This window comes from Equus caballus, chromosome 25 (genome assembly GCF_041296265.1).
Source record: "Equus caballus isolate H_3958 breed thoroughbred chromosome 25, TB-T2T, whole genome shotgun sequence".
Classification (NCBI taxonomy): Eukaryota; Metazoa; Chordata; class Mammalia; order Perissodactyla; family Equidae; genus Equus; species Equus caballus.
The window spans coordinates 47839329-47864658 of record NC_091708.1 but is presented as its reverse complement, the minus strand read 5'-3'; the positions used below and the strand labels follow the sequence as shown (position 1 = coordinate 47864658).

Here is a 25330-nt window from a genome sequence, read left to right as displayed (position 1 = left end):
ACACGCATCTTCTTTATCATATCCCTGACTGCCTGTGCCTTTCAGGGCCCCAGTTCTAGAACTCTGGATTTGGGAAGCCATCTGTGTCCTCTCTGGCCCAAGTCCACTTCTTGTATGTCCTAATTCTGCTCCACCTGTGGCTGATGGGGGAGTCCTGGGTCGACAGTTCACAGAGATCTGGGGGATGTCATTCCTTCTAGCAGGCCTGCACTGACCTTCCTTTGCCCATTAGTCTAGTCACATCCTATACAACATCTCTGTTTTTCTGCAACACCATCTACTCTAGAAAAAAATCTTTTTGGATGACAGTGAGGACGGCCTTCCTGGAATGGGCCTCAGTCCTGCCTCAACTGTGTCTCTCTTGCCCTCTGCCTGACGAGGAACAGGCCTCAGTGTAGTCTGTCTGCCCTCCAATCTGACCAGAGAGTGGTGGGCTCAAGCACAAGCACAGGGCAACACAGGGCAGATGTGCTGACGCACCAGGAAAACGAGAGGACTCTCAAGGCCATGAGAACAGTCACGTACACCATGAAACAAAAGCACAGCCGTGCTTGTTCTGCCCCGAGTGAGAGCTGCAACATTTGTTCCAGTGGAAACACCCAGAGTCACTGGGGCCTGGGAGTGCCTGGAGTCCCAGGGCTTGCACAGATGGGGAAGGGCCTCACCCAGCACCTTGGGACCCTCACATAATGGGGTAGGGGCTCCAGGGAGGCTGGAGGAGAAGGGGGTGAGGGAGCCCAGCTCAGTTCTCAGAGCTTTGCAGTCTTGAGGGTCAGAAAGCTCCAGAGGCCTCCCCATGCTGAGCTTCAATTTAGAGAAAAACAGGCAGAATCCCAACCACTAGCTGGGCAGCAGGATCCTCACCATGAGGACCCTGACAGTGTCCTCCAGGCCTCTGTCACACAGGGGTGACCAAACGAGGAGAGTGAGAGAGTCACCCAGGCAGGCTGGGAGCCTTGGAGACAGGGAGGTGGGCAATGCTGCACCCCCAGCTCCACGGCCTTCTCTCCCCCTAGAACATGGGAAGTGATGGGCACCCCCCACTCACTGGCGCTCGGGTCGTTCACATGCACACCTGCTGAACGCTAGCCGTGGCAAGGCGCCGAGCAGGCCAGGTCTCCTGGCCCCTCCATGTCCTGTGTTTTCCTTGCAGAGAGCATGCCCTCAGTAACTACTCAAGCAGCCACTCAAGAGACTGAATGAATGAATGAGCAAGTGAATGACTGAGTGATGAGGGAACAGACAGATTGGAAGATGGTGTTATCCATGCTGCTCTGCTAGCTCCGAGGATGAAAGAATGCCATGGTGTGCAGGACTCTCCCATGGAACACGGTCTCCAACAACCTTCTGACCCAAACCACTCCCTTCACGAGACCCTTGCTCTGTCTGGAACGAATCACCCCTCCCTTATGCAGCACCGTGAACCTTCCTCACCATGACCAAAGGGTCTTCAACAAACTAGACCCTTCCTGGTAGCTCGTGTGATTTCAATATGAGTTCACCGAGTGCCCACTATCTGCAGCCCGGGCTGGGAACACAGAGGTGCCTGGTGGCTCCTGTCCTGGAGGGGGATGGCAGAGAGGGAGAGCCCTGAGTCCATCAGGGAGAAGGTCCTAAGGCCCCACTTTATTTCTGCCCATGGAGCCCTCCAAACTCCCCAAGGATGGTGAGGCCCTGAGAGAACACCCTTCTGTCGTCTCCATGCCCTCTCCCACGGAGCCTTGCGTGGTGGCCTTGTGAGAAGATAGTAAACTCCCAAACGGCAAGAACCACAAGTCTCACAAACCCCCTGAAAACCTTCTAAGGGCTGGACTGAGGGTGTCAAAAGAGGATTTCTCAGCCCAGGAGCTGTACAAAAGCCCATGGAGAGCGAGAAGGAGAGTACCGCCCTGGGGTGGGGCGGGGGCAGCACCCTCCTAAGAGGAGCGGGATGGAACCCAGGGACCCAACCAGCACCCAAGGGGGGATGCTCACTTGAAACATGTCTGAAGCCACCCCAGCCCTGTCCTGAGATCCGTGGGCACGGACCACCCCTTAGGACCATGGAGTGTGGGGGCTCACTCACCACGCAGCCGGGTCGTACTCAGCCCAGACCCGGATGAACTCGTCCAGGTGGTGAGGCCCTAGGATGGAAGAGTCCCGCGTAAGGTACTCAAAATTGTCCATGATCACAGCCACAAAGAGGTTCAACATCTGCAGGACAGGAAGGAGAAGAGGTGACATAGAGAGACCTCAGTCTGCCCTCTCCCGCCACCCCTAACCCTCCAGCCAGTCTGTGTGTGAAGTGACCAGGGCAGCAGAGGTCACTGACACAGCTGGAGCCTGCCCAGACCTGCCCCTGACAGCCTTGCGGAGCACTCCTGGGGCCTCCTCCACACAAGCAGCAGCCTCGTCCCCCAGGGTCCTACACCCCACAGGCTGGCCCTAACCAGTACTTAGTCCTCTGCAGGCTCTGCTCTCCAATTCTACTGCCCTGTCCTAATTCAGGCCCCACTGTGTCATGTCCACCACCCATCCTGCCACCTAAGTTAATCTTCCCCTACTCGGGGTGATCCCCTCCTCTTCCCCTCTCAGCCAGCCTTCAAGGAAAACAGTCACTTTGGAGTTAATAGCTCGGGTTCTAGAGGCCAATAGCCAAGGTTTTTCATTCTTTTTTGTTTAATTGAGTTGAAATTCACTTAACATACAATTAACCATTTTGAAGAGTACAATTCAGTGGCATTTGGTGTATTCACAATATTGTGCAACCACCACTTCTCTAGTCTCAAAACGTCTCATCATCCCAGAAGAACACCTTGTACCATTAAGTAACCAATCCCTATTCCTTCATTCTCCCACTCCCTGGCAACTACCAATTTCCCTTCTGTAGCTATACATTGGTCTATTTTGGACGTTTCATATAAAAAGAATCATAAAATATTTGACCTTTTGTGTCTGGCTTCTTTTACCTACTGTGATGCTTTTGAGGTTCATCCATGTTGGAGTGTGAGTCAGAACTTCATGCCTTTTCACGGCTGGATAATATTCCATTGTAAGTATATAACACAATTTGTTATCCATTCATCCATTGATAGGCGTGGGAGTTGTTTCCATCTGTTGGTTATCATGATTAATGCTGCTACAAACATTCATGTACAAGTTTCTGTGTGGATATATCTTTTCACTTCTCTTGGGTATATACCTAGGAATGGAATTGCTGGGTCATATGCTAATTCTATGCTTAATTTTTTTAGGAATCACCAAACTGTTTTCCACAGAAGTTGCTGCATTTTACATTTCCACCAGCAGTGTACAAAAGCTCCTATTTCTCTATGTCCTTGCCAACACTTGTTCTTTTCCGTTTTTTAAAAAAATTATTATAGCCATCCTAGTGAGTGTGAAATGGCATCTCATTGTGGCTTTGATTTGCATTTCCTTAAAGATCAAAGATGTTGAAAATCTTCATGTGCTTGTTGGCCATTTGTATATCTTCTTTGGAAAAATATTTATTCTGATTTTTTGCTCATTTTTTGTATAGTTGTTTATCTTTTTGTTGTTGAGTTGTAAGAGCTTTTATATATTTTGGATATTAACCCCTTATAAAGTATGTGACATGTAAATATTTTCTCCCATTCCTTAGATTATATTTTCACATTTTTATAATGTCCTTTGATGCACAAAAGTTTTTAATTTTGAGTAGACCAAATTATCTATTTTTTCTTTTGTCGCTCATGATTGTCGTGTCAAATTCAACTTGGGAAATTTCAGTTGTATAATATAGTGTTATCAATTCTAGTCACCATGTTTTACATTAGATCCTCAGACTTTATTCATCTTAGTGCTGGAAGTCTGTATTGTTTTACAAACCTCTCCCTATTTCCCCCGCTCCCCAGCCCCTGGCAACAACTTTCCTACTGTTTCTATGAGTTTGACTTTTTTTTTTTTTTGTATAGAATCCTTCAGTGACACCATGCAATGTTTGTCTCTCTGTCTGACTTATTTCACTCAGCATAATGCCCTCAAGGTCCATCCATGTTGTTTCAAGTGGCAGGATTCTTCTTTTTTATGGCTGAATAATATTCCTCTGTGTGTGTGTCCGTGTGTGTGTGTACATTACATCTTCTTTATCCATTCTTCTGTTGATGGACATGTAGGTTGTTTCCACATCTTGGCTACTGTGAACAATGCTGCAATGAACATGGGAGTGCAGATATCTCTTCAACATCCTTTTTTCATTTCCTTTAGATATATACCCAGAAGTGAGATTGCTGGATTATATGATAGCTCTATTTTTAATTTTTTGAGGAATCTAAATATTGTTTTCCATAGTGGCTGCACCAATTTACATTCTTACCAACAGTGAACAAGGGTTCCCTTTTCTCAACATCTTTGCCAATATTTACTATCTCTTGTCTTTTTCATGACATGTATATTCACAAGGGATATTGGTCTGTAGTTTTCTTTTCTTGTGACATCTTTGTCTGGCTTTGGTGTCAAAGTAGTGCTGGCATCATAGAATGTGATAGGAAGTGTTCTCTCCTCTCTTTTTTGGAAGACTTTGAGTAGGATTGAGTTAATTCTTTATTTTTTTTCCTTTTTCTCCCCAAAGCCCCCCGGTACATAGTTATATATTCTTCGCTGTGGGTCCTTCTAGTTGTGGCACGTGGGACGCTGCCTCAGCGTGGTTTGATGAGCAGTGCCATGTCCGCACCCAGGATTCGAGCCAACAAAACACTGGGCCGCCTGCAGCGGAGCGCGCAAACTTAACCACTCGGCCACGGGGCCAACCCCTTAATTCTTTATTTTTAATACCATTTTTTTATTGTGGAAAAATATACAAAGCAAAAAACTTACCAGCTTAACCATTTTTACGTGTATAGATCAGTGGCATTAAGTACATTCACATTGTTGTGAAATTATCACCATCATCCATCTACAGAACTTTTTTCATCTTCCCAAACTGAAACTCCACACCCATTAAAGAGTAACTCCCCATTCTCCTACCCCCATCCCTACTACTTTCTGTCTCTCTGAATTTGACTACTCTAGGTATGTCATATAAGAGAATTACACACTATTTTTATTTTTGTGACTGGTTTATTTCACTTAGAGTAATGTCTTCAAGGTCCATTCATATTGTAGCATGTGTCAGAATTGTCTTCCTTTTTATCACTGAATAACATTCCCTTGTATGCATCTCACATTTTATTCATCCATTCATCTATTGATGGACACTTTGGTTGCTTTTACCTTTTGGCTATTGTGAATAATGCTGCTATGAACATGTGTGTACAAATATTTATTTGAGTCCCTGCTTTCAGGTCTTTTGGGTATATATCCAGAAGTGGAATTGTTGAAGTGGATCATATCCTAATTCTATTTTTAATTTTTGAGGAACTTCCATACTGTTTTCTATAGTGGCTGCACCATTTTACATCCCCACCAGCAGTGCACAAAGGTTCCAATTTCTCCACATCCTTGCAAACATTTATTTTCTGTTTTCTTTTGCTTTTATTTTTGTTTTTTCTAACAGTAATTCTACTGAGTATGAAGTGGTATCTCATTGGGGTTTTGATTTGCATTTCCCTAATGATTAGTGAGGTTGAGCATCTTTTCATATGCTTATTGACAGTTGTGCATTTTCCTTAGACAAATGTCTATTTAAGTCCTTTGCCCATTTTTATCCAGTTGTATGCCTTTTTGCTACTGCGTTGTAAGAGTTGTTTATATATTTTGAATATTAACCCCTTACAATATATATGATCTGCAAACATCTTCTCTCATTCCCTGGGTTGCCTTTTCACTTTGTTAATAGTGTCCTCTGATGCATAAAAGTCTTTAATTTTGAGTAATCCAATTTATTTTTTCTTCTGTTGCTTATGATTTTGGTGTCAAATCTAAGAATCCTTTGCCAAATCTGAGGTCACGAAGATTTGCCCTCTATGTTTTTGTCTAAGAGTTTCATAGTTTTAGCTCTTATATTTAGGTCTTGATCAATTGTGGGCTTTAATTTTTTTATATGGTGTAAGCTAAGGGTACAACTTCAGTCTTTTGCATGTAGATATGCAGTTTTACTATCACCATTAGTTGAAATTCCACATTTCTTCATTAAATGTTCTTGTCAGCCTTATCAAAAATCTTTTGACTATACATGTGAGGGTTTATTTCTAGGCTGTGTATTCTAGTCCATCAGTCTATATGTTTGTCTTTACGCCATTACTATATTGTTTTTATTCCTGAGGATTTGAAGTAAAATTTGAAATTAGAAAGTGTAAGACCTCCAACTTTGTTCTTCTTCAAGATTTTTTTTGGCTATTTGTGGACTCTTGAGATTCCATATGAATTTTGAATGGATTTTTCTATTTCAGTAAAAAAAATGAAAACCACTGATTTTGATAAGGATTGCATTGAATCATAGGTTACTTTGGATAGTATTGACATATTAACAATATTAAATCTTCCAATCCATGGGTATGGGATGTCTCTCCATTTAATTAGGTCTTCTTTAACGTCTTTCAGTAACATTTTGTAGTTTTCCGTGTACAAGTCTTTCACCTCCTTGGTTAAGTTTATCCCTAAGTGTTTTATTCTTTTTCATGTTATTATAAATGGAATTGTTTTCTTAATTTCCTTTTCAGATTGTTCATTGTTAACGTATAGAATGCAACTGATTTTTGTGTGCCAATTTTGTATCCAGTAACTTTGCTGAATTCATTCAATAGTTCTAACATGTTTTTTGTGGAATATTTAGAATTTTCTACACATAAGATCATGTCATCTGCAAAAAGAGATAATTATACTTCTTCCCTTCTAATTTGGATGCCGATTTCTTTTTCTTGACTTATGGCTTTGGCTAGGACTTCTAGTACTATAGTGAATAGAAGTGGCAGAGGCAGGCATCCCCACCTTGTTCCTGATCTTAGGAGAAAATCTTTCAGTTTTTCATCTTTGAGAATGACATTAGCTGTAAGTTTTTCATATATGACCTTTATTAGGTTGAGGTAGTTTCCTTCTATTTCTAGTTTGTTGAGTGTTTTTATCAAGAAGGACAGTTGAATTTTTTCAAATGCTTTTTCTACATCAATTGAGATGATCATGTTGGTCTTTTTCCTTTCATTCTGTTAATGTGGTGTATTACATTGATTTTCACACATTGAACCATTCTTGCGTTCCAGGAATGAATGCCACTTGGTCCTGGGATATGATTCTTTTAACATGCTGTTAAATTTGGATTGCTAGTATTTTGTTGAGGATCTTTGCATCAGTATTCATGGGGGTACTGGTAGGCAGTATTCTTTTTTAGTACTGTCTTTGTCTGGTTTTGGTATCAAGGTAATGCTGGCCTCATAGAATGAAAGTATTGGAAGTATTCTCTCCTCTTCAATTTTTTGGAAGAGTTTGAAGAAGATTGATGTTAATTCTTCTTTAAATATTTGGTAGAATTCACCAGTGAAGGCATCTGGTCCTGAACTTCAATTTGTTGGAAGTTTTTGATGACTGATTCAAACTCCTTACTTGCTATGGGTCTATTTGGATTTTCTATTCCTTCTTGCATCAGTTATGGTAATTAGTATCTTTCTAGGAATTCGTCCATTTCAGCATCTTGGGTTCTAAACAGAGGCCAACCAAGATATTTGACATCTCTAAGCAGCCATTTCTTCACTGTGATGATAATCATACCAATCGTAGTCATGGGATCTGCACAGTACCTGATTCAACACTTGTAAGCAGGTTGTCACCACTCTCATTTCCTGTTATTCTGTCAATGCCCCCTACTCCAATCAAGGTGACTGAATCCCAACCTAACCTCGTCCTGACACCCATCCCCAAATCACAATTCCATTTTTCTCACTGTCACTTCTCTGTCAGACCAGACCTAAGTGCTTCATAGCATGAGGTACCCAACAGAATCACATCTGACAGATAGGTGCTGGCAGGGCTGCACTTCCAGCCCACAACCCTTCTCTGCTTCAGTCAAGAAAACGGCACCAGAGTCAGCCAAGAGCTGTGAGGGAGGTCCGTGGGAACAAGACACAAAGGACAGTGTCCATCAAATACCCACGTTTCTGCAGAAGAGTGACAGCTAAACCCACTCCTGGGTTTAGCTGAGGGATTCCTCAGCTCATCCTGGACATATCCAGGGAATGTTGGCCCTGTGGTATCATGAATGTGGCTTTCTGTGGAATCTCATCTCTGCAGCCAGGAGCATGGCAAAGCCAGGATGGTGGGCTCAATTTCACACTCATGGGTAGCCTGATTCTTGCAGCACCAGGTGAACTGCATAGAGAACCAATGCCCCCACTACCTACAGGACAGTGACTCTCCAGAAAAATCTTCCCTCCCCAGTCCCACAAGGGGTCTTCTGAGGAATCACGGGATGACCCCAACATGCAAATCCTCTCCTTGGTTTCTTGTAGTTTTCATTGTATAAATCTTTCACTTCCTTGGTTAAACTTATCCCAAGGTATTTTATTCTTTTCGTTGCGATTGTGAATGGGATTGAGTTCTTGAGTTCTTTTTCTGTTAGTTTGTTGCTAGTGTATAGAAATGCTACTGATTTATGTATGTTGATTTTATACCCTGCAACTTTGCTGTAGCTGTTGATTGTTTCTAATAGTTTTCCTATGGATTCTTTGGGGTTTTCTATATATAAGATCATGTCGTCTGCAAACAGCGAGAGTTTTACTTCTTCATTGCCTATTTGGAGTCCTTTTATTTCTTTTTCCTGCCGAATTGCTCTGGCCAACACCCCCAGTACTATGTTGAATAGGAGTGGTGAAAGTGGACACCCTTGTCATGTTCCTGTTCTCAGAGGGATGGCTTTCAGTTTTTGTCCATTGAGTATGATGTTGGCTGTGGGTTTGTCATATATGGCCTTGATTATGTTGAGGTACTTTCTCCTTGGTTTCTGACAAATAGTGAAACACAATTCCATAGATTTTTCTGTATTTCTCAATCAACATGCAAGCTCATCTGTCTTACATGCACACCTTTCCCAACCATCTCAACCTTCTACTGCATCCTCCAACACTCACAGTCCACCATTAACAGAAATCCTTCTATTTTCTTCTTACCTGAATATTCTCCATTTCTTCTCGCTCTAGCTGAAACATGGACGTCCCCCCTCCATCCTCTTAAAAAAATAAAGTCCCTGCTCTTTAATGCTCATGATCTACTAATCTTCTCCCCTTCCTTCATGGAAAATCTAGCGCCTGGCTTGCTGGTTTTGTCTCCACTTCTACTCTTAGCATCATTCTTGTTCCTGTTAATATCCACTGAGATGAGCCAACTATTGCCTGGCCTCTCTGTTCCTTGACCTTCCCCCCGACTCTCCCCCATCATCTCAGCTCCTTATTCCTAGAACTATGTTACACTTGCTCATTACCAATGACTACCAATGAACATTACCATTACCACCTTCAAAGCCTTAACTTTAGATGTCCCACTCTCTGTTCACCTTTCCTCCTGGCTCACTTCCTCCAATACTTGTATCCCAAGACTTCTTTATCCATGTGAGGACCTCCAATCCCGTGGCCTCCTGCTCCTCCTCCCTCCTGCCCTCACCTCCTTCTGTCCCAAGCTTTGATCCCACATCCAGCAGTAACATCACACACACACTTCTCTACCTCCTTAAACTTGTCTGGGAAAGCCCAAATCTGGGTAACACACTTCTCTATCCATGGTGCCAAGTCATGAACATGGCTAGATAAAAGCACAAACTGTGCTGGCTGGTCCTGCTTGAAAGTTATGACCATAAATCTGAAGTATTTGCTCAGCACTTCCCACTGTTCAGAGGGGCTGTCTGCTCTTGCTGTGTTCTTTATGTCTCATTATCTCTTGAACCTGCTGCAATAAGGCTTTGGTCCCATCATGCCAAAGAAACTGTTCCTACGAAGGTCACCAATGGCCTCTGCCTTTCCACATCCAGTGAACAATTCTCAGTCATCATCTTACTCTACCTCCCAACATGATTTCACATGATTGATTATTCCTTCCCTCTTGAGATGCTTTCTTCCCTTGGCTTTCGGGGGCACTGCCCTCTCTTAGTTCTCCACTTGCCTCACTGACTGCTCCTTCTCAACTTCTGGATCCAATGCTCCTTTCTGTCTCCTAAATAGCCCCAGGGCTGAGTCTTCATCGGTCTTCTCAAATCACACTCTCCCTAGGTCAGTGCTCCTCAAAGTTTAGCACACACAGAATCACCTGGGGAGCTTGTTAAAACTCAGATTCCTGGGTCCCTCTCCCAGAGATTCTGACAAGGTGAGTCTGGGGAGGGCCCAGGAATCTGCATTTCTAAGTGCTCAGGTGATGCTTAAGCCATGGGTCTCTGGACCACACTTTGTGTAGCAGGGACCTAGAGAACACCATCCAGCCCTATAAATACACCAAACACTAGTGATAACTACTTTACATATCCAACCCATAGAACTACTAGGCACCACTGTTCCCTCCCTCCCTAAGCCCACGCATGTAGCTCCCCAGTCTTCCCATGTCAGGGGGAAAACCAATCACTCCATCACCCCAACAGACCCTAGGGCGCAGCTTTCTTTCCCATTCTCTCATGCCCATGTTCAATCATCAACCACATCAGCTCCACCTTTAAAATGCAGCCCAATTCCACCCAGCTCCTCTCACTCCCCAGCTTCTCCAGGCCATTGTCACCTTCAAGTCCTGCTCACTCCATAGCCTCTCCTGACCAGAAGCCAGAGTGAAGTTTTAAAACATCAAGCAGATCATGTCTCATCCCTGTTCAAAGTCTCCCAAAGGCTTCTGCTGACTTCAAATAAAATCAACACTCCTGGGACCCAGCCCACCAGCCTCCCCACCCTGATCCCATTAGCTTCCTATGGCCCCTCTGCCCTAGGCACGCTGGTCGCAGTGCTGCCTCCTTATATCCCATCGCCAGTGTGGAAGTCCTTCTAGAAGATGAAAACTAAGGGATGACTGCCCCATGGAAACTTAAAACCCTTTCCACAGAAGTAAGGCTGGGCCCACAGGAGTTCATTACCCAGTGGGTCCTTTTAGGATTATGAGGTCATCATCTCTGGGGAAACAAGGGCCATCAACATGGAATCAGCTTGTAATGTGACATGAATCAAAATCAAGGATCAACAAGTGACGTGGAGGGACCCGAGATAGACTGAGACAGGCAGACACAGGCTCTGGGATAGGCACAGTGGCCAGGACTTACCAGAAAGGAGCAAAGGAAGATGAAGGAGACGAAGTAAAAATAGGCAAAGTCGCTCCCACACTCACTGGCATTGGCATGCTCATCACAGGCCTGGTTGCTGAGGCAAGACAGCATGATCTCATGCCAGGCCTCCCCGGTGGCACTCCTGAGAAGAAGGGCAGAGCTATGAGGCCCACGAAGGAAGGCCCAGGAGAGGCCTGGGGAGGAATTGGGGGAGCCTGAGCACTCAGGAGAGCTGTGTCAAGTGTACCCCTCCCCGCAGAGAACCTCACTCATATAAGGTCTGGGAACAGATGGTTGCTTCTTAAAAAGAACCCTCTGGAATTAGATTTTCAAATTGATCATTAATTGGGAAAGCACTAGTTGGTAAAAATAATCCGGTGAACCAGAAGTCAGCACCATGGTGAGCACCCCTTTGCGGGCATCTGATGCCTCGAAGCCAAAACACCCCACCTGGACTCCTGATCTCCTCCCCAATACCAGCCATCCAAACACCTTCAAAAAACAGCCACAGCTTACCATTCTCACCACCCCGGGTAAGCAACAATCACCCCCCTGAGTTGCTACAGCAGCTTCCTGATGGATCTTCTCCCTCTACCCTCCCTACCCAGCAGCCCAGCAGGTCCACTAAACAGGTCAGATCAGGTCACTTCTCCTCTCAATGATGCCCTCACTCACTGAAAAAGCCAAAAGCCACATGACTGCCCACAGCTTAGTGAGACCTGCTCCTGCTCTTTCCCTGACCTCACCCCCTACTGTGGTCCTTGCTCTACCCAGTCCAGCCACACCAGCCTCAACAGTCTCTCAAACACATCAAGGACACTCCCACCCTGAGCAGCCACCCTGGAGGACCCTCCTGCATGGACTTTTGCTCCTGGACACACAGCCAGTACCAGGAGCCAGATGTGCACTAGACTTGCAGGCAGGCCAGAGGCCTGGATCCCCCTCTCTGGTGCACCTGTGTGATCAGCCCTGGGGAGAAGCTGGGCCCACTCCCCACTGACAAAGGCCAGGTGTAGGGGCTTCCTGAAGGGCAGCTGGTTCAGCCGGTGCCAGGCCTGACTGATGAGGGTACTCACATGTAACAGAAAGATCAGGGAGGAAGAGAGGTCTTTGAGACCAAAGGCTTAAAACTAAGGCTGACTTCATAGACCTGCCTCAAATATTTTGTGGCACAAGGCAGGATTTTAATAAATGAGGAAATAAAAAAGTAACAGCTAAAGTCCAGAGAAACGATGCTATTTGAGAAAAGTGTAAGCCTAAGGATGCTTGTTCACCTGATGCAAAGAACAAGAGTCAGAAAACTCTCCAGGCAGCTCAACAAAGCAGGCTTGGGCTGAGCACACCACCCACTGCGAGAACTGCCACGAGCCCCAGAACTCTCGCACAGGGCAGGCTGTATCAGGCAGGCCTTGCAGCAGCAGATGCATTGGCATAAATGAACGTCAGTGGTGAAACCTCAGGAAGGAGCCCCAAGGCAGGGTCTCTACCATAAATCCCTACGAAGAGCTCTTTTCTTCCCTCCTAGGGTCATGGTGGTAAGCTTGGCTAAACAAGCGAGACTATGGAGGCAGGGAGACACAATCACGCTCTTCCCTCTGCCACCAAGTTTGTCCTCAAACCAGGATGGCCAGCAGCCCCCATCCACAGAGGGTAGGCCACCCCCAAGAATAGCAGCTGGCCCTGAGCACTCCCTCAGGCACATCTTCACAGGGAGACCTCTGAGCCTGAAACAAGCCCTGTGCCCCTCAAGTTTCCACCCTGGTGTGTGGCTAGGCTGCACCCCAGAACTGAGGGAACAACGGTTCCCATGAGCGACGGTGGCAGGTGGAGTGCACTCAGACCAGCAGTTCCAGCCAGTTGGGTTCCCTGGGTCACTGAGTAGCTACACACTCTGTCAACAGCCCTGCTAGTCCCTGCTCCCACAGATCTCTGCAATCAACAAGGTGAGCAGATAGAAAGCTGGAGGCCAGCACACCAAGAAAGGCCCTGCTAGGCATTGCCTGTCCTCCCTGATGTCTCAGGCTGCAGCCTCACTGGAGGCCTTTGGCTGCTGCCAGACAAGGTGGCAGAGCCCAGCCTGGCCTGGAACTCGCAAGTTGACCTCCCTCAGGTGCTTCCCTTCAGTCTGTCCTGAGGCCCTGGAGCCCTTAGGAAAGGACAAGCAGATGGGAAAAACTGGAAAGGTCCACTGAGGGGCAGCCAGCGTGACCTGGGGCTGGAAGGGGCTGGTCCCAGGGTCGGCACATACCCTCTCCATGCCGAATGAAGTAGCCTCTGAGCCTGGGATGACCTCCCAAACAACACACCTGAACAGCAGCATCAAGGCTTGTAAAAATGTCCGGAAGTTGTTGTGTCGGTTGATGCTGGTGTCATCATCCAGGGCAATATTTCCAAACACCTGGAATGGAAAAGGAGGCTGCAGGGGACACTGCTGGGCCTTCAAGAGCTGAGGCCAGGCAAGACAACGTGTGTGTGCACGCGAGGACCCACAAGGGACAAGATGCTGCCCTTGGCCAGAGGATGCCCCCTGGGAGCCACCACCACTGCTGCCGGGGCCAGAGGGGCCGTGCTTCTGGCTCTGGCAGCATCTGTGCATTTCCAGGGTAGAGAAACCTCTTGAAAGCCAAGCACATCACTGTCCCACAGCTCAGCACGTGCTGGCTCCGGCTGAGCCCGTCCAGGGTTGCAAGTCTGCGTGACCAGAAAAATGGGACCCAGCTGTGCTATCTATAAGACAGTAAGCATTTTAAAGTTCATTCTCTCATCAATGATTCCAAAGCAGTAGTTATACTGGTAATAGCTCTGATAGAGTACTTGAAAGTTTCTTTTTTAACTTCTGGACAAATATCATGATGCGCTTTTTATCCATTTTAATTGATTTTTTTCAGGGTTAGAAACGCAAATGAGTCAGTAACTATATTTAGCTTAAAATCTGGAATCCGGCTGAAAAACTTATGAATTATCTATCACATATCCATCCAAAACAAAGATCAGTGACATACATGTTTTTGTATGTCCACAGACCAAAGCAAGGAAAAATATATATTTGTTTTAAATAGCGTTAGATATCAGCAAATTTTAAAGCAAGAGAAATTTGAATCCCTGAAATAGAGTTTAAAATTCAGTTTCCAGCTAACCTTTAAGACATTGGCTCCTCCCACCATAAATTAACATTCGGGTCCATCTCCCAACCCTACTGTTGGAAAGTGGCCAGATGCCAGAGGTTCATAACTGGGACACTGCTTTGTGTCTTTTAAACGCTTTCCCAAATAGCTGACAAAGTGTTCTTTGGCAAAATGAACACAATCTCCATTATGCAAGTAAATTGACAAGTACATGATCTGACACGATTCTGTCGACTTCTTTCTGCAGTGGGACATAATCTCCTGTAAAGGATCTGTCCTTCAGAACTGCTACCAGACCCACAGAACGACCCACTGCTGCTCTGTGGGCCATCGGCGCCATGCAGACGTGCTCCAAGGCTCCACCATGGGGGCCCAGCACCCACACATGCACACTGCATCCCAACAGAGACAGTGTGGTTCCAGTCAAGAGCACCTCAGAGGGCAGATCTCCCCTTGTTAGAAGACCCTGGGCAAGAGGCCTCAGTGTCCTCATACATAGAATAGTCTTGCTGAGGATTAAGCTCATAAAGTGCTCAAAACAGTACCTGGCTCATAGAAATGTTTGCTAGGTGTCAGTTTGTCATTACTATGATTTAATGACCATGATCAATGCCCTTTTGCCCCAGGGGACAGGAGCTCCTTGTGCACCACCATCCCCGTGGCCGCACCCACCTGCATGCCAATGATGGCATAGATGAAGAACAGCATGGCGATGAGCAGGCACACGTAGGGCAGGGCCTGTGGAGACACACAGAGGACCCGTCAGCTGCCCCGCAGGGAGTCCTGCCCTGCCGCCCTGCTCAGGCCTCTTCCAGAGAGTGGACGGTGACCGGGTCTCTGGGGCCACACAGACATCGGCCCCGACTCCAAGAAGTGACCACCTCAGGTTCCTCATCTACAAATCAGAGTCATAAAACCCACCTCCGAGTTTTGGGAACATTAACAAGATGCTCTCTGGATGACTTAAAAGGTCTTTCTAAACTACAATAGGGGCCAACAAGCAGATGTGGACTCCGGCCCCTCCCAGCCTTCCAGAGGAGGGGCAGATCCGGTGTGGGGGAGCCACGTGCCTCTGCACGACAAAGAGGGTCAGCCAGGCCCCACCTTGAAGGACTGGACGAAGGTCCACAGCAGGATGCGGATGGTGTAGCCCTGGCGGAGCAGCTTGATGAGCCGGGCGGCACGGAAGAGGCGGAGGAAGCTCAGGTTGATGAAGTTGTTCTGCAGGGGCGAAAGGGTGCTCTCTGACCTTTGGAAGTCAGACCCTCATGAGTGCAGGCAGGCTGCTGCCTACCCACCTCTCCTGGGTCACTGTGGTCCCGAGGAAAAGTGGGTAAAGAGAGAGATTAACACAAAAGTCACCACTTCACAGTCTAAGCAGCAATCAGCCACCAGAAAACCTCCGAAAGTAAAGCTTGTCCTTGCAAGTCACTTCTCATGCAGCACATCAGAGAAACCCCTCACTCTAGGCTCCCCATTCCCAACAGCCAGGGACAGTGGGAAAAGTTCTCCGAAGCAGCTCCCTGCTGCCAGGTGGACCGGGGAGATCACCAGTGGCTGGGCCTCCAACACTGACCGCCTCTCAGGACACAGCCAAGTAGTCCAGGGCAGGGCTGCTTCGCCACTGAGCACCTGGGACAGGACCGCCCCAGGCTCAGTGGCCACGCCCTTTCCCTTCCCCACAAGGCCCGCAAAGCCCCTGCCTGCTTGGGGGCCAGTTGCGGGGCAAACACTTCCTCTGGGGCTGCTCCAGGCACCTGCAGACAAGTCACTGCAGGAGGCATAAGTGTTAGTGGTCCTGCTGCTCACGCCACAGAAGCCACCTTGCAGTCCACAAACAGGTCTCTGCTCCAGGGAACCTGGGAGGTCTGCACTGCTCCCTCATCCAAGGGGTTCAAAACCAAGCACAGAAATAAACCAACAGTCTCTGGACTCCACAGATTACCTGGGAGTGAGGCTCCCACTCTGGCCTGGGGCACCTTGAAGTACTGGCTCATCCCTTTCACGGGGCACGGCTCTGGACAGTGTCCGTGAGTAGATGGGGGTGCTTGTGGACCCAGGCGGTTTCCCACCCTCTGTCTGCTGAGAGACCAGGTGCCCACACGCAGCCTGAGAACAGCTTCCTGCCACTCTGGTATTTTAAAATATGCAAGCAGCTCAGACTTAGACACATCGTGTTGCCAGATTCAGTGGTCAGATAAAGAGAAAAGAGAACACAGATGTTGAATGAGACAGCAGCAGCAGCAGAGCGCATGCAGGAGGCAGCGGGAGCCTGGGCAGAGCCAAGCGCCCTCACTCCAGGGCTGCCCATCTAGTCTTGGCTGGGACCAGGCGTTCAGTGGAGAGATGGGTCTCATTCCTACTTCTGGGGACAATGGCCCCAACCCACGCCTTGTCTACCACTTCCCTGAAGCTTCTCCACGCTCAGGGGCTGGCTTCTTCCCCCTATTGGGAACCAAAGCGGGCTGGGGACTCTGGACTATCTCTGCTAGTGAGGAACTTACGGGCACACTTGAGGAGACCTCACAGCAGATGTTGGAGCCGTGGGGGCAGACTAGTTTTAGACAATGCCGTGGGGGCAGGCAGCCAAGGAGTGGTCAACTGAGGTCCAGACCAGCAAGAAGGCAGAAGCGGACCCCAGGGAGTGGCCCTGGAGGGTACAAGGGTATGCCCACAGCTCCCTCACCTACCTGCGCTGAGAGCAAGAAACTCAGTAGTAGACAGGACAGCTGAGAAAGGTCACACTTACCATCAGAGCCCGCGGGCCCCAGGAACACTCAGACAGGCCGGTCACCTCAGGAGGATGGGCATGGGGGGTAAAGGGGACTTTCTCGATAGTGCCAGGAAATTCTTTGTACAAGATAATAAAGCAGAGCAAAGGGAGGGGGTTGCCAAGTACCTGGCCTCCTCAGGGGTCTCCACTCTGAAACCACCTGCTCAGGTGGCTCCAGAGGGGCCAGGATTGTGATAAAACTGTCAGCACCTGCCCAGCTCAAAGCAATTTGCCCAGGCAGCTGGCACAGACAAGATTCCCTTAAGATATTGGGGGAAAGACAGGCTTCTGGGTAAGAAAGAAGGGACTGCAGACAAACAAGGCAGAGGAAGGCAATGTTTGTCCAAATTACTTAATGCACAAATGAGAAGCTCAGCTAGTCACTTACTACTTTTTGTTGAGACTCAAGTGCCCACCCCTCCTCCTGGGCTTCTTTCTTGGGGCTCCAGTGGGTACTCAGGAGAGAGGTGGGGGTGTCAAAAGACAGACGGCCCTAGAGAGCCATGGGGACAGATGGTGACGGCAGCCACAGAAGCTTCAAGCACAGCGTGACAGGCTGAGCACGTGTGGCTTAGCCAGGGCGGGAACTGCCAGGCACCACCATGCAGACTGCATGCGGGACAGTAGGGGCAGTGAGCACACGGCAGCCTCCCCATGGCTGTGCACAGTCACCTCTGGCCTCAGCCAACCCCTTGGAAGTGGATACGGTCTGCCCCATCCGCCCAGAGTCCACGGTTTCTGTTGCACTGGGGAACAGTTACATCTACTTCAAAATCAGGCCCTTCTTTCTTGCCACCTACCCCTGAGTCAGGAAAGGCATGTCATCCCACCCTCAATGTGGCAGCTGGTCACTTGAGGGGACACTGGGCCCTAGCTCCTTTGAGCCCAGCTTCCTCATCCACAAGATGGAGTCCTTAGGACATCGTGCCCAGGTGGTGAGGAATCATTGAGAAAGGAAATTTATAAGCGCACTGAGCACCTGAAACACCACCCCACAAAGGTGATCAACTGACCCCAGACCAAGCACATCACAGCCTCTGGTCGGGGTCACAGCAAAGTGAAGGCCTCCCCCTCAGACCAGTGCATGCTGCCGAGGGCCACACAGCATGCTGAGGCTAGGCCCAGCAGGGTACAGAGCAAACTGCTCTCCTGCCCAGCCTTCATTTTCAAGGGGACTGACGAGGAAAGAAAGAAAAGAAACCTATGCACATACCACATACACATACACAGCATGTTAGGGGGAAACGTGTGCTATGAAGAAAGGGAAGGCACGGAAGGGTGGACTCAGCAGAGGCCTGAGTGACATGAGTAGGAGGCTGTGCAGAAGATGCCGCCTGGTACTCCTGCAGCATCAAATGGCATTTTCTCAAAACTCAAGCTTTTCTGCTCCAATTGTGGGACACTTTAATCTCAAATGTTCACTTTCTCTAACAGGAATCTCAAATATTTGCTACTTTATATGAGCCTCTAGTCATAGCCTCAGTTTAGTCTGCTTCCAACATCTTTGCTCTCAAGTATTCCTGAGGGCAGGGAAGGAAGACTGGTTCATGCCTCCTGCACACCGCCCATGAGTCAATGATGCCTGGATAAAAGAGCCCTGCACTCTGCTGTCTCCTGGGACAGAAGCCCCTTTCTACTCAGTAAAGGGCTTACATGACCCCTTCTGAATCATGAAGAGAAAATCTCCAAACCCCCCAGCCCTGTGCCCAGGCCGGAACCCCATGGATGGGTCTGTCCGGAAAGGAAGCTATAGAAGACTTCACCAGAGGCCATGGGAGAGAGCCAAACCTTGTCTACTGGCATGATAGTACGTGCCAGTAGGGAGATGACCATGCAACAGAAACCATGGACTCCACAGGGATCAGGTCCAAAGTCACATCCTGCAAAACCTCCCCAGTCCTGAGCTGGTCCCAATAGGAGGAAGGGCCATAGCACCTACCCACCTCCCACTCAGGAGCCCTACCTCCTCTCTTGGCCAAGCAGGTTCCCACAATCAAATGGCTCCTGGGAGGGCCCTTGGAAGCCCCTGCTGGACCCCAGGAGCTTGGGAGAGTGCACAAGAGGCCAGAGGAGGCGGGTGCACCAGACTCTGAGCACACTCCTCAGGAGGGCAGTGGCAGGGGTCACAGGAAACAGAGGAAAGAAGAGGAGCAGAGCAAGCAAAACAAGGAGTTTTAAGAACCGTTTAAAGTCATGAAACCAACCGTTTCCTATATGTGATGTTTTCATGGATGGATATTTGCATATTATTTACAAATTGGGATGTTTGAGCAGCAGGTGCGCAACATACAGACGGAGACATGGTTCGCATTGTATGTTGTTGGATGGCGCGAGTCAGCAGGCAGGTACGGTAAGTCAAGAACAAAAACAGAAAACAAAAGAGAAAATGAGTCATCAACACAAGCAAAAACTGGAACTCTGAATACTTCATCGGAAAATTTTAGGATTTTGGTAAACTTTGCATATTTTGCTTAAAATGCATCAAATCAAAACATATTTTTGAAATCTGTAGGTTATGCAGACATGGTGGCATTCATTTGCATTCCTGTTTGTAATGCAAATCCAAAGATGACTCACAGACATTTATTTTTTTTTATTTCCAGGCAAAGAAATCAATGTCAGTTTTACGCCTGCTCAGAATGCTCCCTCTACGTGACCCTGGTTAAGACTTGCTCTGTTTTGATTTTTAAGTTGGGGTGGGAACTGACACTCATATTTTTGCCTAAGAAAAAAAAGTGCATTCACAAAGTAACACATGAAGTGACTACAAATGGAAAAGAAAAAAGACACCACTAATCCACATGATGGCTTCCTTTCATCTTTTCTCCTCCAGGCACAGCAGGGTGAAGACTGAGCTCCAGTGGCCAGGGACAGCCGAGCTTTCAAACCCAGTGGCATCCCAGCCCTCCCACCAGCCCTGCTGGGGCTCGAGGGTAGAGGGGGCTGCCACGGAGGGCTCACTCGAAGTGAGGTCTGAAACAACCATGAGCTGTCCTGGCCTCGAGTGTCCAGCAGCTGACAGAGGCACTGGGTCCCTTCAGCCCCTGGACTCCAGGAGCTCTCTGCCTCATCCGGGGCCTCAGGGGGAGGTTTCCCCAGAAGACAGCTGGGTGTCAGTGCTCTCTGCATGTCTGTGGCATTGGCCCTGCCTGTCCTCCTCGTGACGCCCTCTCAGCAGTCACGCTCTCTGGCAAGGAGGCACACACAGGCAGAAAACCCCAGAGCTGAGGCCTTGCAGTTGGGAGCTCAAAGTTTGGGTCCTTTTATCCAGCAGAATAAAGACTCCTGAGTCCAAGGAGGAGGTCCGTAGGAATCAGAAACATAGCCAGCCTTCTCCTCTCAGGAACCACACTGGTATGAGCTGTTTCTGGGGGAAAAGCACATGTGAAGGGGTGGCACTTGGGCAAAGCCACAATCCCAACAGCTGACGGAACAAAGCAACCTTGGATATTTTGTTAAAATGGCAGCTTTCTGCTTTTTGCCTGGATTATTCAGATCATTAACTTTGTAAAACAATGAAACATGTCACATAAAGAATACATATAAATATATGTATACACATTTTAAAGAAAAATAATAAAATATCCATATATTCATCACCCAGTTTAAAAAACAGAATGTCACTATTACTTTTGAAGCCCTTCCTCTCTGTCTCCCTCTTTCCTCTCCAGATGTAGTAACTACCCTTAATTCTTGTTAATAATCACTTTCCTTTATGTTTTACCACAAACTTAAAATGTGTTATGCCTGCCTGTTCTTTTTTTTTTTTTTTTAAGATTATGATAGATTACAGCCTTGTGAGATTTCAGTTGTACATTATTGTTAGTCTTGTTGTGGGTACACCACTTCCCCCTTTGTGCCCTCCCCCCAACCCCCCTTTCCCCTGGTGACCACGGATCAGTTCTCCTTGTCTATATGTTATCTTCCACCTATGAGTGGGGTCATATACAGTTCGTCTTTCTCTGTCTGGCTTATTTCGCTTAGCATAATACTCTCGAGGTCCATCCATGTTGCTGCGAATGAACCAATTTTGTCCTTTTTTATGGCTGAGTAGTATTCCATTGTGTATATATACCACATCTTCTTTATCCAATCATTAGTTTCTGGGCATTTAGGTTGGTTCCAAGTCTTGGCTATTGCAAATAATGCTGCGATGAACATAGGGGTGCAAAGGACTCTTGGGATTTCTGATTTCAGGTTCTTAGGATAGATACCCAGTAGTGGGATGGCTGGGTCATAAGGTATTTCTATTTTTAACTTTTTGAGATATCTCCATACTGTTTTCCATAGTGGCTGTACTAGTTTGCATTCCCACCAACAGTGTATGAGGGTTCCTTTTTCTCCACAACCTCTCCAACATTTGTCACTCTTGGTTTTGGATGTTTTTGCCAATCTAATGGGTGTAAGGTGATATCTTAGTGTAGTTTTGATTTGCATTTCTCTGATGATTAGCAATGATGAACATTTTTTCATGTGTCTATTGGCCATACTTATATCTTCTTTGGAGAAACGTCTGTTCATGTCCTCTGCCCATTTTTTGATCGGGTTGTTTGTTTTTTTGTTGTTAAGCTGTGTGAGTTCTTTGTATATTATGGAGATTAACCCTTTGTCGGATAAGTGGCTTGTAAATATTTTTTCCCAATTAGTGGGCTGTTTTTTTGTTTCAATCCTGTTTTCCCTTGCCTTGAAGAAGCTCTTTAGTCTGATGAAATCCCATTTGTTTATTTTTTCTATTGTTTCCCTCAACTGAGGAGTTATAGTGTCCGAAAAGATTCTTTTGAAACTGATGTCAAAGAGTGTACTGCCTATATTTTCTTCTAGAAGACTTATTGTTTCAGGCCTAATCTTAAGACCTTTGATACATTTTGAGTTTATTTTGGTGTGTGGTGAAAAAGAATGGTCAATTTTCAATCTTTTGCATGTGGCTGTCCAGTTTTCCCAGCACAATTTGTTGAAGAGACTTTCTTTTCTCCAATGTAGGCCCTCCGCTCTTTTGTCGAAAATTAGCTGTCCATAGATGTGTGGTTTTATCTCTGGGCTTTCAATTCTGTTCCATTGATCTGTGGACCTGTTTTTGTACCAGTACCATGCTGTCTTGATCACTGTAGCTTTGCAGTATGTTTTGAAATCGGGGATTGTGATTCCTCCAGCTTTGTTTTTCTTACTCAGGATTGCTTTAGCAATTCGCGGTCTTTTGTTACCCCATACAAATTTTAGGATTCTTTGTTCTATTTCTGAAAAGAATGCCCTTGGGATTCTGATTGGGATAGCGTTGAATCTGTAGATTGCTTTAGGTAGTATGGACATTTTAACTATGTTTATTCTTCCAATCCATGTGCATGGAATGTCTTTCCATCTCTTTATGTCGTCGTCAATTTCTTTCAAGAAAGTCTTGTAGTTGTCATTGTATAAATCCTTCAGTTCCTTGGTTAAATTTATCCCAAGGTATTTTATTCTTTTCGTTGCGATTGTGAATGGGATTGAGTTCTTGAGTTCTTTTTCTGTTAGTTCATTGTTAATGTATAGCAATGCTACTGATTTATGCATGTTGATTTTATACCCTGCTACTTTGCTGTAGTTGTTGATTGTTTCTAATAGCTTTTCTGTGGATTCTTTGGGGTTTTCTATATATAAGATCATGTCGTCTGCAAACAGCGAGAGTTTTACTTCTTCATTACCTATTTGGATTCCTTTTATTTCTTTTTCCTGCCGAATTGCTCTGTATGCCTGCCTGTTCTTAATCTCTGTGATGGGCTATGCCGTGCACAGCCTTCATGGATTTGGGCAAATTTGTGCTCTGACAGTGAGCACACACAGTTTTGAGAAGCACCCCTTTTGATGTGAATGTCACTCGTGTTCTTTCACAGCTGTATGGCACTTCACTGTACTGACATACCACATTCTGTTGACACTGGAAACAGTGCTGCCATGAACATTGGTTCATCTGCCCAGATACCCTGTGGCGTGAAGCTGCCAGCTTGTGGGTACACACGTGTTCAACTTTCTAGGTATAGGCCACTCTCCCAGAAAGAATGCACCACTGCCTCCCCCAGCAGCAGAGTAGGGGGTTCTTGCCGCTCCACATCCTTGCCAACAGCTGGCCCTGTTAGAATTTGTGTTTGACAAATCAGTGGGTGTGAAATGGCATCTCAATGCTATTTCTCTTTGTATTTCTTTGATTACAAATAAGGTTGAGCATCTTTTCCTATGTTACTTGGCCACTGATGTTTTCTATTCTGTAAAATGCCCTACCATACCTTTTGCTCATTTTTCCATTTGGTTGTTTTGTTTTTCTTGTTGACTCACAGAAGAGCCTTGCACATCCTGGACACTAGCCCTTGCTAGTGGTTTGGAAGACCTCCCTGCCCTCCAGCCATCTCATCCAGTCTCATGGGTCTGTTACTATCTTATATACTCGTGATTCCCAACCCTATGTCACTGGCCCAGATCTGTCCTCCAAACACCAGGCCCATCTGTCCAATCGCCTGTTGGATGACTCCTTTGGGAGCCTAACAGGTGACTCAAATCTAATGTACAAATTGCATGGTGACAGTCCCCAACAAACCTGTTCCGCCCACACTCTTTCCCTTTTCAATTAATGCTTATCCATTTTCCCAAGGGCTCAGACCAAAAAGTTTGATGTCATTCTTGCCTCATCTTTCACATCCACATCTAGTCCATCAGCAGCTCTACCTTAAAATTATATCCAGAATTTGACAATTTCTCACCCCTGTCCCAGCCCAGCTCCTTTGCCTGGCTCCCTACAGCAACGCTCAGCAGCTCCATATCCCTGCAGGCCCAATACCCAATTGTCAGCATCTACATCTTTCTTCCTGAGAACTTTCTCAGGCAAGGACACAAGAGCCAGAAAATCAACATTCTCTAGCCCCTACTTCCCAGCAGCTCTCAACCAGCGGCAGACAGGCCGGTGAAAAACACCCCAGCCAACTTGCCACTTGCTGGAATACCTGAGGCTCAGAACTCCCAATTATCACCCACGATAGTAACTGATTTGATAGCACTTCTTATAGGCTGCCTCCCTTCCCTGGCTCACTTTGTCATTCCCCCTATTCCTGGGATCGCCTCCTAAATGAACAACTTGCACCAAATTCTTGTCTCAGAGTCAGTTTCTGGGAGAACCCAACTACGACTGCCCAAACTGGTCTGCCTCTGCCTGTGCCCTGCACTATATTCCCACAGAGAAGCCAGAGGTATGGCCTTAAAAGCCAGATCATGTCACTCCTGTTCACAAATCCCTAAATCCTCCTATCCCACTCAAAATAAAAGCCCAAGTTTACTCTGACTGCAAGGCCTTCCCTGCCCCCCATTTCCTCTGCCTTGGCTGCTCCTTCACTCCTTGCACATGCTGCTCCAGCCACAGCATACCATGTCGTCTCTACACACGCAGGGGCGGCATACAGCTCAGGGCCTCCGCACGAGCTGTTCCCCTTAGTCGCCCCTGCTCAGCTGCCTCACAAGCCCAGATGTCTTCACTCAGAAGTCACCATCTCTGGTCTGGACACACCATCAAAGTCCCAACCTGCCCCACCTCCCCAGCGTCTCACACCCACTCCTCTGTTTTGCCTCCTCTTGGTGCCTGTCATTGTCTGACTGCGTGTGCCTTCCCCACTAGAATGGAACTCCAGAAGAGCAGAGACTATCTTTTCTCGCAGCACTTAGAATAGCGCTTAGCACATGACAGGCAACCGAAATATTTTTAAATGTATTAATGACGGAATGTGATGCAAGCACCCTCTCCCTGTTCATAGATTGCTTTGCTTCTTTTGATAAACAGAAAATACTCTACAGAATGTTTTTCAGTTATGGCTGGTATAGATTTATGGCTTTATAGATTTCATTTCACAAATCACCCCAGTCCCAAGGTCTTAGAGACAATCTCTTGTATTTTCTTCTCAGAGTTTTAAAGTCTTGCCTCATACTTAAGTCTCTTCATCCACTTGAAACAGATGTTTTTGTGAATGGTGTGAACCAAGATCCAATTTGTTTTTCCCTATATTGATCATCAATCACACCCATATTGATTGTTGAACTGTCCCCTACTAGGTAGCAGAGCCCTCGGTCACAAAGCGAGTCCCTAGACATTGGGGAGTTTGAGTCCAGGCTCCTGACTCTCTCCATGGCTTGTGCAGCTCACCCGTGCCAAGAGCACGCAGTCCTGGCACGGCTTTGGCAGACTCACTGCTGCAGAGCAGCCTCCCTCCCACCCCACGAGCACCTTCCTCTTCTTAAGGATAGTGA

General features: G+C 46.9%; 1 protein-coding gene across 10 annotated transcripts in view; it reads right to left on the bottom strand.

Annotated features, from left to right (window-relative positions):
* CACNA1B (calcium voltage-gated channel subunit alpha1 B) overlaps positions 1 to 25330 on the bottom strand; it is a 198347-nt gene that overhangs the window by 22884 nt on the left and 150133 nt on the right. For all 10 annotated transcript variants that reach the window (XM_023629527.2, XM_070251837.1, XM_070251830.1 and 7 more), the window contains 5 exons: positions 15403 to 15519; positions 14971 to 15036; positions 13480 to 13571; positions 11171 to 11315; positions 2066 to 2193 (listed from right to left, as the gene is read on the bottom strand). In XM_023629527.2, coding sequence (XP_023485295.1) covers positions 2066 to 2193; positions 11171 to 11315; positions 13480 to 13571; positions 14971 to 15036; positions 15403 to 15519 — 548 coding nt within the window. The remainder of the gene's footprint in view (positions 1 to 2065; positions 2194 to 11170; positions 11316 to 13479; positions 13572 to 14970; positions 15037 to 15402; positions 15520 to 25330) is intronic.